Genomic DNA, 13,977 nt, shown 5'->3' with positions numbered 1-13,977 from the left:
TTTCTTTTACAGAAAAACATATTGCCATCGGAGGCTTAACTTTTTAGAATCTAAATTTAGTTTACATGAGATGTTAAATGAAATGTCGGAATTTAAAGAACTAAAGAGTAATCCCCATCGAGACTTTTACAATGTGAGAAAGGTAAGCGTGAAAAGGATTAAAGGCATGACGTTGTTTCTAATTGGAGTTCCAGCAACTCTGCTTTTCTTATGTGAGGTGCAGATGATATGCATGAAGTGGTGTGTGCACTCAATTGAATTACGTTATTTTAAGAATATTAACGTTTTTCTACTTGGGAACACTCCAGGAAAATTAACTTGAATGTAAGTGGGTTAAATGGATTATGTTAAACTTGTGTTCTCTCATTCAGAATCAAAGGGCCTTAATTGTATGTTGAATGCTTTAAAGGAGTGAAACAGAGTTAATCAAATGAAGCTCACTTGGATTATGAATAAAAATATCCACATTAAGGTATAATTCATTATAATTAATTCACTTAAAGACAGTCAAGTGCATTTTACTGCTTTCAGGTAGGTAAGTCATGCTAGACTGTAGCAGAAACAGCTGTATAGATCTTGGATAAAAATTTCACTTGAAAATAGGTGTTTAAATACATTTGAATACATTTCAAAAGAAAAAAAGACCTCCCACAGAAAATGAATTGAGGATTCAGGCTGCCATCAGTATCTGGTAAAAAATGTCTGTGAAATACTAAGTAAAAAGATTGTTATTTGAGTTTTATTCTCAGCTGCCTCTGAGATACGCTGGGATGTAATTAGGAGACAGACAGGGGAATTGAGGAGCTGATTTCATTTCCTGACATAGTCACACCAAGGGAGCTGCAGTCTCTTCAAAGCATGGAAGCAACAGTGTTATGCTGCTTCATTTGCTTCCCTTTCCTGAAGTTAAGAGGAAGTTGCTGGAGAGATAACGCTTCAGTTTGATAGGTGAAATTTCTTCACAAAGCAGTAATTGTTGCTGGTGTTTTCAACCACTTCAGGTCCATTTCGCATTGTTTCTATAAGCAACTGGACGAGGCAGTCCTTGTTTTGTAACTCCAGGGTTTAGATCAATAGTTTAATCCTTCCTGTTATGTTTTGGTTAGTGCATCAAAAAGTCCTTTTGGATTTTCTCTGTGGTGTCCAGTGTGCTGGCTGCTGTTTGCTTCTGTTGTGGTAATAAACTGTCAAATACAAAATCTGCTAAACAAAAGTGTTTGATGAATTTACCCCTGTCTATCACAAGGCTAGAAGCAGATGGCTTGTTAGGTAAATTCTAATGAATTTCACACTTTTATCGGTTAGGTGTATGAATTGGAGGATCTGGTCGTTAATACACTGAAGCAGAACTCAAGTCCTAACTTGACAGTTTTCTTGCATAACCCTGGACAAGATATTTACTCTATGTCATATTCACATAAAACACTTCACTAGCTGACAGAGACCTAATTAAAGCACATGGTGACTGAGAGGTGTGAAGGACCGAGGCATGGATTGGGTAACTGCCTAGACAATCAATTTGATTACTGAGAAGCTGTAATTAACGTGATTGTACTTGCTAAGTTCAGCTTCTGATTTAAGAGCAAATGTTCAGTGTCTCTGGGCGTATCTTAAATATTTTCCAATTATCTACCATGAAATAAGACAATCTACATATGGATTCATTTTCAAAAGCACAAAATGTGTATCACTTTCCCTATGGTAATGCCCAAATTCAAGAGAGCAGGAACAAGCTTGCTCTTCTCTCGCAGCAATCATTCCTACTGCCAGTTACTGCTTTAAAATTTTTGCTGCACAGAGTTAACATTGCTTTAGTGTTTTTATGAAGCACTCTCTGTGGAAAGTAAACTGCATTGTGGATAGAGTTCCTGTAAGCCCCCAAATAATACTGTTTTCCTTGTCTTGCCAGTAATGTTTGTATCTGTAACTTCCCCTAATAACAGTATCAGCAGTGAAACTTATAATATGCAACAGACACTTCCAAGGCCTGAGTTTAAAGGACGTCTCTCTATTAGTCAGACCTAAACAGCACGTACTGCTCAAAAGGAAAGCAAGAAATAAGATTCACCTCCCAAAAGAGCCATTAGTGAAGTTGTCTATTACATCCCTCAGACACTAGTGTGGAGATCCTGGTACAATCTGTTTGCTTGTATAAAAGAGCCAAAGTAATGGGTGGAAAGTGCCAAAATTAGAAGTTACGAATGTAGTGGCAAGGTCAATCAGTGAACATGTATTACTGCATTTAGAAAGGTACAGTAGAAAGCTGGCCAGCATTATTTGCTGGCATGATAATCAGAGGTTTCTGTTTTCTTTTTTGCCTTTTCCCTGCACCCTTCCCCGCTATTTTTTTCCTGGTTTAATAGGAGTTCTTCTCCAGTAAGCTTATCTATTTAATAAATTCCAATATAAGGCTCCTATTAAATAAAAGAAATGTGTGTGTGTATCTTACATACTGGACTTAACCAGAATGCAACCAAAGATGTTTTGCACCGATTAAGCTGGAACTGGAAAATTGCCCTTTAATAACTAGCCAATACTTTTCTAGACAGACAAGAATCCACAGGTGGTAAGACAGCATGGCTGGCTCCACTTGGCTCCCCACAGGAGGTAGACAACTGTCTGTGTAGGAGAACGCTAAGTTTAGAGGAGACTCTTCAGTCTGCCGTCAGCAGGGCTCTCTCTCCTTGTCCACCTGATGCAGAGCAAAGTGCAGTCAGCACAGATTCTCCACATAACTCCTGGCTTGCCTGCATTAGGGATGAAATGAAGTAATAAGAGTCCTGTTCTGCCCACAGGCTCATGGGCACAGATGCTGAGCCTTGTGTGGCAGCAGAGCTTGGCCTCAGGCTTCTGTAGCTTCTAGAGTGGCGTTGCTGCTGTGAGATACCATTTGGTCTAGATTGTTACAACAGTTTTGTTGTGGGTTTTTTTTTTAGTATTGGCTAGACAAGAGGAAGTAAACTCTAGCTTTTCTTTGTGTCTGCAGGGTTGACATCCCACTTGTTATTCCTAAGAAGGGAAGTTAAAGTGGGTTTATATACTTCTTAATCGGGTATTTTGTGAGATATATAGAATTGAATTCACTGATGTCTGCTTTTCAAATGTATTATTTAAAGCTTTGTGAGTGAACAGTGAATCTATACCTTAGCTTCTCTGAGGTTGCTTCTTTTTTATCTTCTTTTTTTCCTTTTTTCTGTTTTTCTTTTCCTGAAACAGCAACTTTGGCTTAGGGCAAAAAGCTGAGGTTTTGCTCCACTAAGGGGAAATTGAGCTGGAGTGATATTGTAACAGATTTGGAAATGCAGTAGAATCTTTACAAAAAGACGCAAATAGACCTTGTGGTAGGGGCTTTTGTTTCTTATGGCCCAGAAATGCTTCAGCTCGCTTCATGTATTGTATGAAGAACAAAATAATAACAGCGTAAAATGGGACTGGTTTTGTCCTTTTTTTTTTGGGGAGAGGGAGGAGGCAAGGGGGGCATTTGTCACCCTTATATGGATTCAGTCTGTTCAAATTCTTTTAGTAGATGCCTTTCATAATAAACAACAATGAAATTAGGATCAATTTCTTAGCAGGACAATATTTCAAATAAAAATAATAATTAAAAATATCTGTAATCAAATCAGCCCATATAAGCTATGTCTAAGGATTCTGTGTTTTGATGCTTCATTTAGATAGCATTGCACCCTGAATTGTGAAAAAGCACAAAAGCAAACATACTAATTATGTGCTAGGGTAGGTCAAAGCTCAAGTCATTAAAACCTTCCAAAAAGTTGCATTGCCTCTAAAAAACAATGAAGAAACAGCTGTGTAATACTCTACAAAACTCTTGTTGTTACTGAAGTCGCTGCTTGCATAAACATCAAAATATACACAGTAGTTAAAAAAGGTACGCAAAGCCCTGCATATTCTGTGGAAAAAGCACCAAGAAAGTCTTTTTACTCTTGCAAAATAAATAGATGTAGGGAGAGGGAGGATTAAAACAAAGGAAAGAAAGAAAAAGGAAATGTGGGTTCTAAGAGAACAAGGTGGACATGGTTAGCTCTGCTGTAGAGCTCTGTGAGAGTTGCTTGTGGGGCCTGGGGAAGATTTCACAGGAGCTTACTGAATTACAGAGGCACACTTGAGAGAATTATTTCTCAAAGGGAAGCAGGACTTTTAAAAGAAATGCAGTTAATACTGTGCCTTGTGATCCTTGCATACAAACAAAAGAAAGAAACAAGATGTGTCCTTGCTTTCTGTCCTTGCCCTCCTCACAGTAGCAAATTGAAGTTGATTTAAATAAAGAGGAAGCGGTGGGGGTTTTGTTTGTTTGTTTTTTAAGACTCATCAATTCCAGTAATGGAGTCGCCACTGGAACAACCGCATTCTGAAATTCAATAAACTAAACTTATTCAGATTCCCTACACCCGGTATCCTATATTTATGACTTGCTTTTCCTGAATGTTTAGAGCTTGTAGTGCATCTATTAACTATTGTTTCACTCTCCTACATGAGTTGACCCAGCCCAGTAGTTCGTAGTATTTCATTGGCCCAGGAACAGTTTACAGTAAACAGTTTGTTTCTAAACCAGAAGACACTCATTAACGTGAGTAAGCATATATATTATGCACTTGTGTTCAAATGTCCACACAAGTACTCTAAAGAGTGTAATATAATATGCTAAGTGGAGCTGTTTTTACTATTTTAGACACAGCGTTCTTTACTGTGCATTAGTAATGTACTTCACGTTGTGCACTTTGAGACACTGACATGTTTCTTGCTTTTTCATTTAACTTTAAAGCATCTAGTGTATTTGAACTAGGCAGTGATTAACAATTACATATTAATGTTTAAGATTCAGTTTATATCCTGGTCTTTAGCTGTGCTATTAGCATTCACATGGAGGCAGATTTACCCTTAGAAGGCTGCCACAACTTCTGTATGTATAAACTGCAAATTAAATGACTACATGTGCCAAGTAAAAGAGTGGCATTTCTGTGGACTGTCAGCATAGGCTGAGGTTTACATTGCAGCAGTATGGCTGTTACTGTTTCAGGTGCTCTGTGACCTGTTTCCTACTGACCCTTTAAAGCAGATCAGGATGTCAACGACTTCTGTTGGTGGAATCTGAAAGCTGCAGATGTTGTCACTACGCAAAGGGAACACACTGGTCTCACTTTGTACGTGTCCATGTTTCAGTTTCCTGGACAGAAGAGTCCTGGCAGAGATGTAGGGCCAGTGACTCCTTACAGCTGGTTTATCTGAGAATTCCTTGTGGAGTGACTTCCTGCATAGAGGCTACAGGGCTCTTGATGGCATTGTGTCCCTGGGAATGCCAGTTACTTGCATTTTTAAAAGCACAGTGCAATGGGTTCAAATGGTTCCAATGTAGTAAGTGTCTTTAGGAACTTGTATCTAATGTCATTATGTATCAACTGTGAAATCTAATCAGAACAGTGGTTTGGTTTTAAAGTGATAAGAATTTGTTGGTGGGGTAATTTCATTGGTTTGCCTAGGCCATGCATTAGGCTGTTTTGTTGTTCAGTCAGAATTTCTCAAGGAAATTCAAAGGAAATGGACCCTGGAGCAGCAGCTCTGCTGTTTCACACACTGGATACTGCTATGCCATTAGATTCCTCAAGGGCCTTATCCTACTTGAGGCCTTTTCTTCCCTTTCAGTTTCTTGGTCCTTAGGAACCGCAACTAGTATTTCCTGCCTTTCAAACAAATAAGTTGTTGGGGAGTATGCCTGGTTTTCTTCTGTTCTTTATTGGTGTAGTTAAGATAATAAACCCTTGACTGCAAGAAATTTTAATGGATTCATTTTTACATACCTGCTGGAGGTACCTAAGGAATTACACACTGAAGGGAAAACTTTATTCGATAGACAAACCCCCAGATCTCACCAGTTGTTTCTTTGGATTATGCTCTAATGTAGGCTGCTCAAAGAGCAGTGCAAGCTTCTGAGCAAAAGAAAAGCATACCTGTGGAAACCATTTGGTTCTGGTCATTTTGGTTTTTTAAATGGGACTTAGCAGAAAACTGAAGGAGTACTCCCAGCTCTTGTGTGGAGCTTGCACTTCCCTTAGTGTGTGAAGACATCTGAAAAAACTAAAAGATCTGTCAGCATTATGAGTTGCTGCATTACTAAGTGGAAAAAATAAGTGACAAAAACTCTCACGTGTACATTTTGCAGGTCTAGTCACCTAAGATGTTTCATGTGGTTGAAATACAAAAATTAATTATGCTTTTGGAAATGGCTGACAATTCCAGGTCCTTTCAGTCAGAAAGGATGGTTATAACTGCAGTCTATAACCAGAAAGACATCATCGATTCGTGAATGAACTCAAAGGATCAGAGCATCCTTTAAGGAAGTGTCAAATTTAATCTGAAGCCAGGTTCTATAACTGGCACTTAAAATAATGTATCTGGTTGAAAAAATTCTTATTTAAATAGGATACTATTAATTGAGGGCTGATTTATTTATACTTCTGCTTATTAACTCCTCCAAAATCTTTAGTTTCCAAAACATTTTGACTTGCTTAGGCACTAATCGCTTTGTTACTTAAGGAATATTTTAGAATGCTTTAGTCGTTGTTGTCCCTGACATAGATACTTTGCTCATTTGTGTATATGGATGATGAATATGAATGACTTTTTGATTTCAGGTTGATACTCATATCCATGCTGCTGCATGCATGAACCAGAAACACTTGCTGAGATTTATTAAGCACACGTATCAAACGGAGCCTGACAGGATTGTTGCAGAGAAAAAAGGCAGGAAGATGACTTTAAAGCAAGTCTTCGAAAGCCTTCACATGGACCCTTATGACCTCACTGTAGACTCTTTAGATGTCCATGCAGTAAGTCTATTAAAATGACAAAGTAAAGTAGAAAAAGCCAAGTTTTCTGAGTGTGAAATTTTGGTTTCTACAGTTTTTGCATGATAACTTATTAAATCTGAATTTGAAATAATGCATTACTTTGCATGTTTGAAGTAAGCTAGCATAGGCTTTCTGTTTTCTGTGCTTTTTATTTCTAGGCAGTTTAATTTATAAACTATTGTGTGTACTTAAAACTGTGGTTATTTGGGTTTTTTGCTCCTCCAGGGTCGTCAGACTTTTCACCGATTTGACAAATTCAATTCCAAGTACAATCCAGTTGGTGCCAGTGAGCTGAGGGACTTGTATTTGAAAACTGAGAACTATATTGGTGGTGAATATTTTGCTCGTATGGTCAAGGTAAATAAGTTTCAAGCTTTCCTAGCGGTAGGGAATGAAGATTTGTAAAAGATTTGTGATGTCGTTATTGTATCTAGAGCTAACACAGTGCTTAAGTGATTCCAAGTATTTGGTTTGCTCTAGGAATTCATCAGAGACAGACCACTGCTAAGTCAGCCACTGCTGCTTTCTAAACAATTTGGAGTTAGAAACTCATACACATAACCTGTGTGTGACTTCAAAGCAGAGTTTTGTGCAGTTTCAAGCTAATGGAGAGCAGCCAGGGGTCAATTCACTGGCTTAGTATTTTGTTAGGATGTAGCTGGCTAGTTGTAGCTGCCAGGGAAGGAGGAGATAGGGAAGTGCCTCTGCAGAAATCTACACCTGCACATGCATGCACAGCCTTCAAATTAATTCCTTAAACAAAATAAGTAGTTTTTGTGAACTATGTCAGCTCTTCTTAGATGTGTAGAAGTGCTTGTCTAAAATTAATAGCCTTAAAATTCCTTACTACCATGGATTCTGGGTCAGATTCTCCATTGGTCTGCATATTTTATGTAGTCATTTAGTACAGTTTAAACAATATAATTCTGATTTACCGATTTTAAACATACATCTTACAAAGGTATTAGTAATAACTGCACATGAATATTGTCCTCTAAATTTAGGTGCTACAGTTAATTATACTCAAATGATATCTGAGATAGCTTGTGAGTAGAATATTTATATGCCTAAAATAAAATCAGGGATTAATAGACAAGAGATTCCCTTTATCTTTAAAGGGTGATAATACAGTTATGTCTAGTCTGAGGAAAATACAATAATATACTACTAGCTGTAAATGATCTTCAGTGTCCATATTAAAGCAAATATATTTATTACTTAATAGGAAGTAGCCCGTGAACTAGAAGAAAGTAAGTACCAGTATACAGAACCCCGCTTATCCATTTATGGACGGTCTCCAGATGAATGGCTGAACTTGGCAAAATGGTTCATTAAGCATAAAGTTTATTCCCCTAATATGCGCTGGATAATTCAGGTTCCCAGAATCTAGTAAGTAATCAGGAGCTCTTGGTAATTTTAATAGTTTGAAATCATACCAATGATTTGTTTTAATTTCTGATATTTTTAGAGGGTTTATGAGCTGTCCTGTAGTTCCGTTTATAAGCAATAGCCTGGGAAATTTCTCTTGACTATTGCTGCATTTTTCCTGACAGTCTGGGGGTGGAGGACACGAGATGGGGTTTCAATCTACTCTGTATGAAGCTATTGAAAAACTACTGTGAATTATTTGTAAGTCTGAAGATACTAAACCAAAAATTAAAACTAGGTGAAATTAAGCTGCATTCAAAGGCACGTTAAAATATAAATTACCAATGAAAATAAATCAACTCTTGAATACTGTAAGGGAGTAGAAAATGTTCTGTAAAACTGTTACCAAACTTCCTCAAGATCAGTGACTAAATGACAGTGAATTTGGAAACGCAGCCCAGATTGCTGATTTGCAAGCTTATATCCAGATCAGTTTTTCTCGGTTTTTAAGCATTCTCTTGGACTTCATTCAGTGTTTCTTTTTTTTTTTTCTAATACTGTATATTGTAGTACAGTCTCCCATGATAATTGTCATCCTTAATAGCTGAGCATCATGTTTTGAAATGGCATAGTTGGAATATGAGTAGAGAAGGAGCTGTCGTGGTCAGATATATCCCGCAGAGTGTGTTTCTCATTAGGGAGAAAATGTCTCTCCTTTGATTTTTTTTTTTCCAATGTACATAGTGAAGTCAACACTTTCATTAGGTCATGCACTTAATAACACACTGAAGTATTGTCCCTATTTTCTGAGAGGCTCACTAAAGCAAAACGTTCTATTTTCATTTGGAGTGGTCAAAACTTTAGAAAACAGCATCTTTCACAAAAGGCAATTCCTTCTCTCCTGTGTTAGTACTTGGATTGCTGGGAGAGGGTGACTGTTCTTGAGACAGCATCCATCCACCCCTGCATACTGGCTCTATTTTTGGAGCACATGAGAGCTTCAGCAGAGCCTGGATGAAGCAAAATGCCAGGCAGTGCAGGAAACAGGACACAGAGACATATCCTGCCCTGACAAAAACTGTGAATTTTTGAATCCTGGTAGAACTGAAGCTGTAGGATATACGCAAATAACAGAAAATATGAAAGTGGAGGAAAAACATAAACTGATTAAAGAACAGTCACAACTGTCTATATTTTTCCCCTTCAGTGACATATTTAGGTCAAAAAATATTCTGCCTAGTTTTGGGAAGATGTTGGAGAACATCTTCGTACCTTTGTTTGAAGCAACGATCAATCCCAAAGACCACAAAGAATTGCACCTTTTCCTCAAATATGTAAGTATGTTTGGATTTTCTGTCTCACATGAAATGGATCCTCTCCTACTCATAAATGTTGTTTGTCCACAGCTATTTCCAGACACTAAAAAAGCCTCCTCGTCCATAGATTACTTGTATTATTGTTTTAAAGCTCTGACATACAATTTAATAAAAGCCTGGGAAAGGTCCTGTTATCAAATAGTTGCAATTTATTTCCTCTGAAACAACTCAACAGCTATTTATTTGTCCTCTCAGTAATCCTCTCTATAAAGAATGACCAAAAAATGTTCACATGCTCTTGTGCAGAGGGATCACTGAAATCCAGGATGTGTACTTGGAGCTTGCCTCTGGGACTGGCCTCCAAAAAGAAGGCAACTGAAAGGAAGTGTTGTGTAGCGCCTGATGGGACTCAGGAGGGAGGTGGGGATGTAGCTGCTGGGATGTGATTAATGGAGACATTTCTGAGTATTCCCCAAATCAGAACCCTGAGGTTTCTTGGGAGCTTCTGGCCTTCAGCTGCTGTTCAAATAACAAAGCAGATGAGTTTAAAATATTATAATCTCCATCTGAGGGAGTCTTACAGGCCTATGCCACCCACAGGAGTCTGAAGGCTTTTGTACACCTGGGCCTCCTATTTGTCTCAGAATAAAAAAAAAAAAGGATGAAAATTCATTTGAGAAAGGACATTATTCCTGCTGTCTGCCTGGCATGGTAGGAGGACAGAGCAGCAGGACTGCTAGCAAACGGAGGGAAATGAAGAAAGAGGACTAGATGCTTTGTATAAGCAAGTCCTGAAGGAGGAGTAAGTAACACTGAAGTTTGCTTCTTGAAAACACTGATTTCTGTTATCTCTTCTCCCACCAGGTGACTGGCTTTGACAGCGTTGATGATGAATCCAAACATAGTGGCCATATGTTCTCTGACAAGAGCCTTAACCCTGACCTCTGGACCAGTGAGAAGAATCCCCCGTATAGCTATTATTTGTATTACATGTATGTGAACATCATGTTGCTAAACAACCTTAGGAAGTAAGTAGTCATTTTTCTCTTCTACAAGCTTCCCAGAAAGAAGAATCAATAATCTCATCTCAGTTTATGTCTGCGTGTAGATCTTGTATCTTTTGAAGCAAAGGTTAGCTTAAATTATTTTAAGAAGTCCAAGAGGAGCACAAGTTATTTTGAAACATTAACTGCAAAAGGAATTAAAATGAAATATTCAGAAATTGTGAAGGCATCAGATTAATATCTTGGTTTGACACTTATGTGTATTTTTGTTTTGTGAATTCCTTAAACATGAATATATCAAACAAAACACAAGAAGAAACCCCACAGAATTGAGTTGTTGACCTTTTCTTGGATTCACAGTGCATTTCCAAATATAATGTACCTCTTTGGTAGCTTGCTGTCTCCTGGTAATTTAATAGACACAAAGTTATGTTGTGAAATATTGGTTTAAGGGCTGCTGCTGTTGTCAAAGGCAGTCAAAGGAGGACAGAATTATAAACTGCACATCTAGCTAGCTTCAGCATGTTTGTTGACTCACTCAGTTCAACTACTTTTGAGACTGATGTCTGGGCAAGTAATGCAGAGACTTATGATACTGAACGTGATATCATGACTGTAAGAGCAGATTTTGGCATCAAGCTCATTAAAGCCTGAAATTCAACTCGAGGTTATGTTCCTGACTGTGGGTGACTCACTGAGTGATCTGCACAACTGACTCTAATTGAGGCACAGTGAGCTTATCCGTGATATTAGTGTCATCACTTACCTTGCAGGGATTTGGTTCATTATTATTTATATAACTTTGGGGATTTTCTTACAGGAGGTGCACAGATTTGTAATTTTAACAAGTCTTATCCAATTTAACATTTAAAATGTTATTTCTTCTCTCCAACTGCTACCTCAAGCATTTCTGTCTCTACCACTTTATATAATAAAAACTTATAAAAACATCCACCTTAAATTACCTTGTACCTGCAACAAACAGGTCTGGTTGTTGGGTTTAGTTCTATAATGGAAGGGACACGGTACAGCAGAGATCTAAGTCATCCCTTTCTCTTGACGTCCTTATCGTTCTCTGTAGGCTACATTTTTTTCTTTTCCAAAGACAGAGATTCTGTCAGAACTTAAGCATTTCTTTTTTACCGCAGGATCATTTCAACTACTATTTGAAAATCTCCCTAGATAATGATGAAATATTCTTTACAGCCAGGTGAGATAGTGACACAATTCATCAGCGAGTCAGTAAAACTGTTCACCCTGTTAAACATACCAAGTATTTGAGGCACCACAGCCAGTCCATTACAAGACTCTTTTATTCTTTTGGTAGCATTAGAGAAGTCAGTAAGGATGGATTACATCCTCACATCCATTTTCAGGAGAAACATTACTAAACATCCATCCTAGAACTACCTTATACTTTAGTAGTCCTTGTTGAAATTCTTTGTTTTGAACATCTCCAAATACTTACGGGACATTTGTCTGCACTGAATGCGAGGGTTTATTATAACCTAGAACCCAGCACATTTTTAATATAGATGATGAAAATAAAATGGTTCTACAAATTGTAGTGTGAAGTCTAGTGTAAAAACTAATGCTCCCACATGATCTCAGTGCTGCTGCGGGTGTGGTTTTGTGCTACACCTCATCTGGTGAGGTGGCAGGTTGTCAGCACACCGGGCAGTGCCACTAACTCTTGGCAATGGGCTTCCACTTATGCCCTCATTCTGGCTCTGGGAATTAGGCAGCCACAAGGTGCACCGGTTCACTGAGCTTTTCATTGGCCACTTCCCTCCACTGAAATCAGTTCAGTAACTGTTCCCCAGTAACTAAACAGTTGGTAAATGACATGTAACTGGGGAAGGAAAGAAGAAGGAAGACAAAAATATGCCAAGTGGTGAAAGGGGCTTGGGTAGAGGGATCTGCCCCTTTTGACAGCAGCTCACAGGTAGGCCTGATCAGATGTCATGTCAAACCATATGAGAATGTGTAACTTTTTTTTAATTGCCATATTAATGATAATTAACAGATGAAGAACAGTGAATCCTTTTAGTGGAATCTGCTTTTAATCTCCTCAGGGAAAGAGGCATGTGTACTTTTCTGTTTCGACCTCACTGTGGAGAAGCTGGGTCTATCACACACCTTGTATCAGCCTTTCTGACAGCAGACAACATTTCTCATGGACTGCTCTTGAAGAAGGTATTGCTTGGTTGCTCACCTAAACTAATCCCTGTCTGCTTAGACATTAGTCTGGTTCAAACAGAAGTTACCAAATTGACTTTATCTGGGCAACCCAAAATTCATTTTCTTAGCAAGGCACGAGTAGCTCTTGGATCAGAAATAAATAAGCTCAGCTGAACTTCCTGTTTCTTCTACAAGCTACAAAAATACAGCTTTTCCTAAGTGAATGTTTTAAAGCTATGTCTTTATAAGGAAGATCAACTGTTCAGATATGTCAAAGACTTGGTAGCACCCATTTTTGGTTACTCCAAACAGATCTAAAATTACATGGAAAAACTGCATAGACTTGTTACTACTCCCTGGTTTAGGTCCCAGAAGAGTTTAAGGAAAGCTCTAGTCTCTTCTGTACAGGGACAAAGCTCATTTTCCATGACTGGCATCCCTGTACTCCAGGCTTAATTCAGAAGTTCATTCAAGTTTTGATTATTTTTATCTAGAGTAACTGGGATCACTTGATCAAGAAATACAACATAGCTGTATAACATAGCACTGTTTTATATACAACTTGATTGTTATGACAGGACAAATGTTATGACTCCTGGTGTATCAGTTAATAAAAGCCACCACATAACTCATCCCCAGGCCACCGTTTTGTAATTAAAATAATTGGTCAGTGGGTGGCAGACTTGCACTGAGTTTATTGGCATTTTTTGGAAAGAGTTCTCTTGTAAGTTGGATTTTCTGGTTCATGTTGGAAAATTCTCTCTGTATTATTCAACATATCCAAGAGCAAAGAAAAATTTTGCCAAAAATCACATCTGATGTTATGCTCAGAACCACTAATTCCTAAAATTAGGCCCAGACGGAGTTGTACTAAGGCTGTATGTGACCAAAGCATTCTCCTCTCTCTCCCGCTTATTATCTGCTATGCCAGGTTATTGCAGCAGGCTAACAACAGCACTTGTTAAGTTCACAGGTTGGTTAACCCTAAAATTGTCATAAAGATGAGATGACCACAGGTTATTTATATTATGTGCAACAGCAAGACACAACTTCTAATAAATTAAAACTTCTGCTCCTAAAATTTACCTATTGGATTGCAGTTTTGAAAAGAACAAATTGCTTAGCAGTTCTTATACATCTGCTGTCAGTGACCTCCAGGTTTTGGGGAAAGGTATGCAGTTAGTATCAAGTGCAGTGCCCATAATAGTCATATATACTTACTAATCTACAGTAGTATTAGTA

General features: G+C 38.1%; 2 protein-coding genes across 5 annotated transcripts in view; one reads left to right on the top strand and one right to left on the bottom strand.

Annotated features, from left to right (window-relative positions):
- The window catches only part of RNF141 (ring finger protein 141), a 49,430-nt gene that overhangs the window by 13,958 nt on the left and 21,495 nt on the right, over positions 1 to 13,977 (bottom strand). The gene's annotated exons all lie outside the window — the stretch shown is intronic.
- AMPD3 (adenosine monophosphate deaminase 3) overlaps positions 1 to 13,977 on the top strand; it is a 29,234-nt gene that overhangs the window by 11,465 nt on the left and 3,792 nt on the right. For all 3 annotated transcript variants that reach the window (XM_065838817.2, XM_065838815.2, XM_065838816.2), the window contains exons 6-12: positions 13 to 142; positions 6,651 to 6,845; positions 7,092 to 7,223; positions 8,092 to 8,255; positions 9,442 to 9,568; positions 10,415 to 10,578; positions 12,630 to 12,750. In XM_065838817.2, coding sequence (XP_065694889.1) covers positions 13 to 142; positions 6,651 to 6,845; positions 7,092 to 7,223; positions 8,092 to 8,255; positions 9,442 to 9,568; positions 10,415 to 10,578; positions 12,630 to 12,750 — 1,033 coding nt within the window. The remainder of the gene's footprint in view (positions 1 to 12; positions 143 to 6,650; positions 6,846 to 7,091; positions 7,224 to 8,091; positions 8,256 to 9,441; positions 9,569 to 10,414; positions 10,579 to 12,629; positions 12,751 to 13,977) is intronic.

Source organism: Patagioenas fasciata, chromosome 5 (genome assembly GCF_037038585.1).
Source record: "Patagioenas fasciata isolate bPatFas1 chromosome 5, bPatFas1.hap1, whole genome shotgun sequence".
Taxonomy (NCBI): domain Eukaryota; kingdom Metazoa; phylum Chordata; class Aves; order Columbiformes; family Columbidae; genus Patagioenas; species Patagioenas fasciata.
Note: the sequence above shows the minus strand (reverse complement) of the source record. Positions and strands in the feature narration are given on the sequence as shown.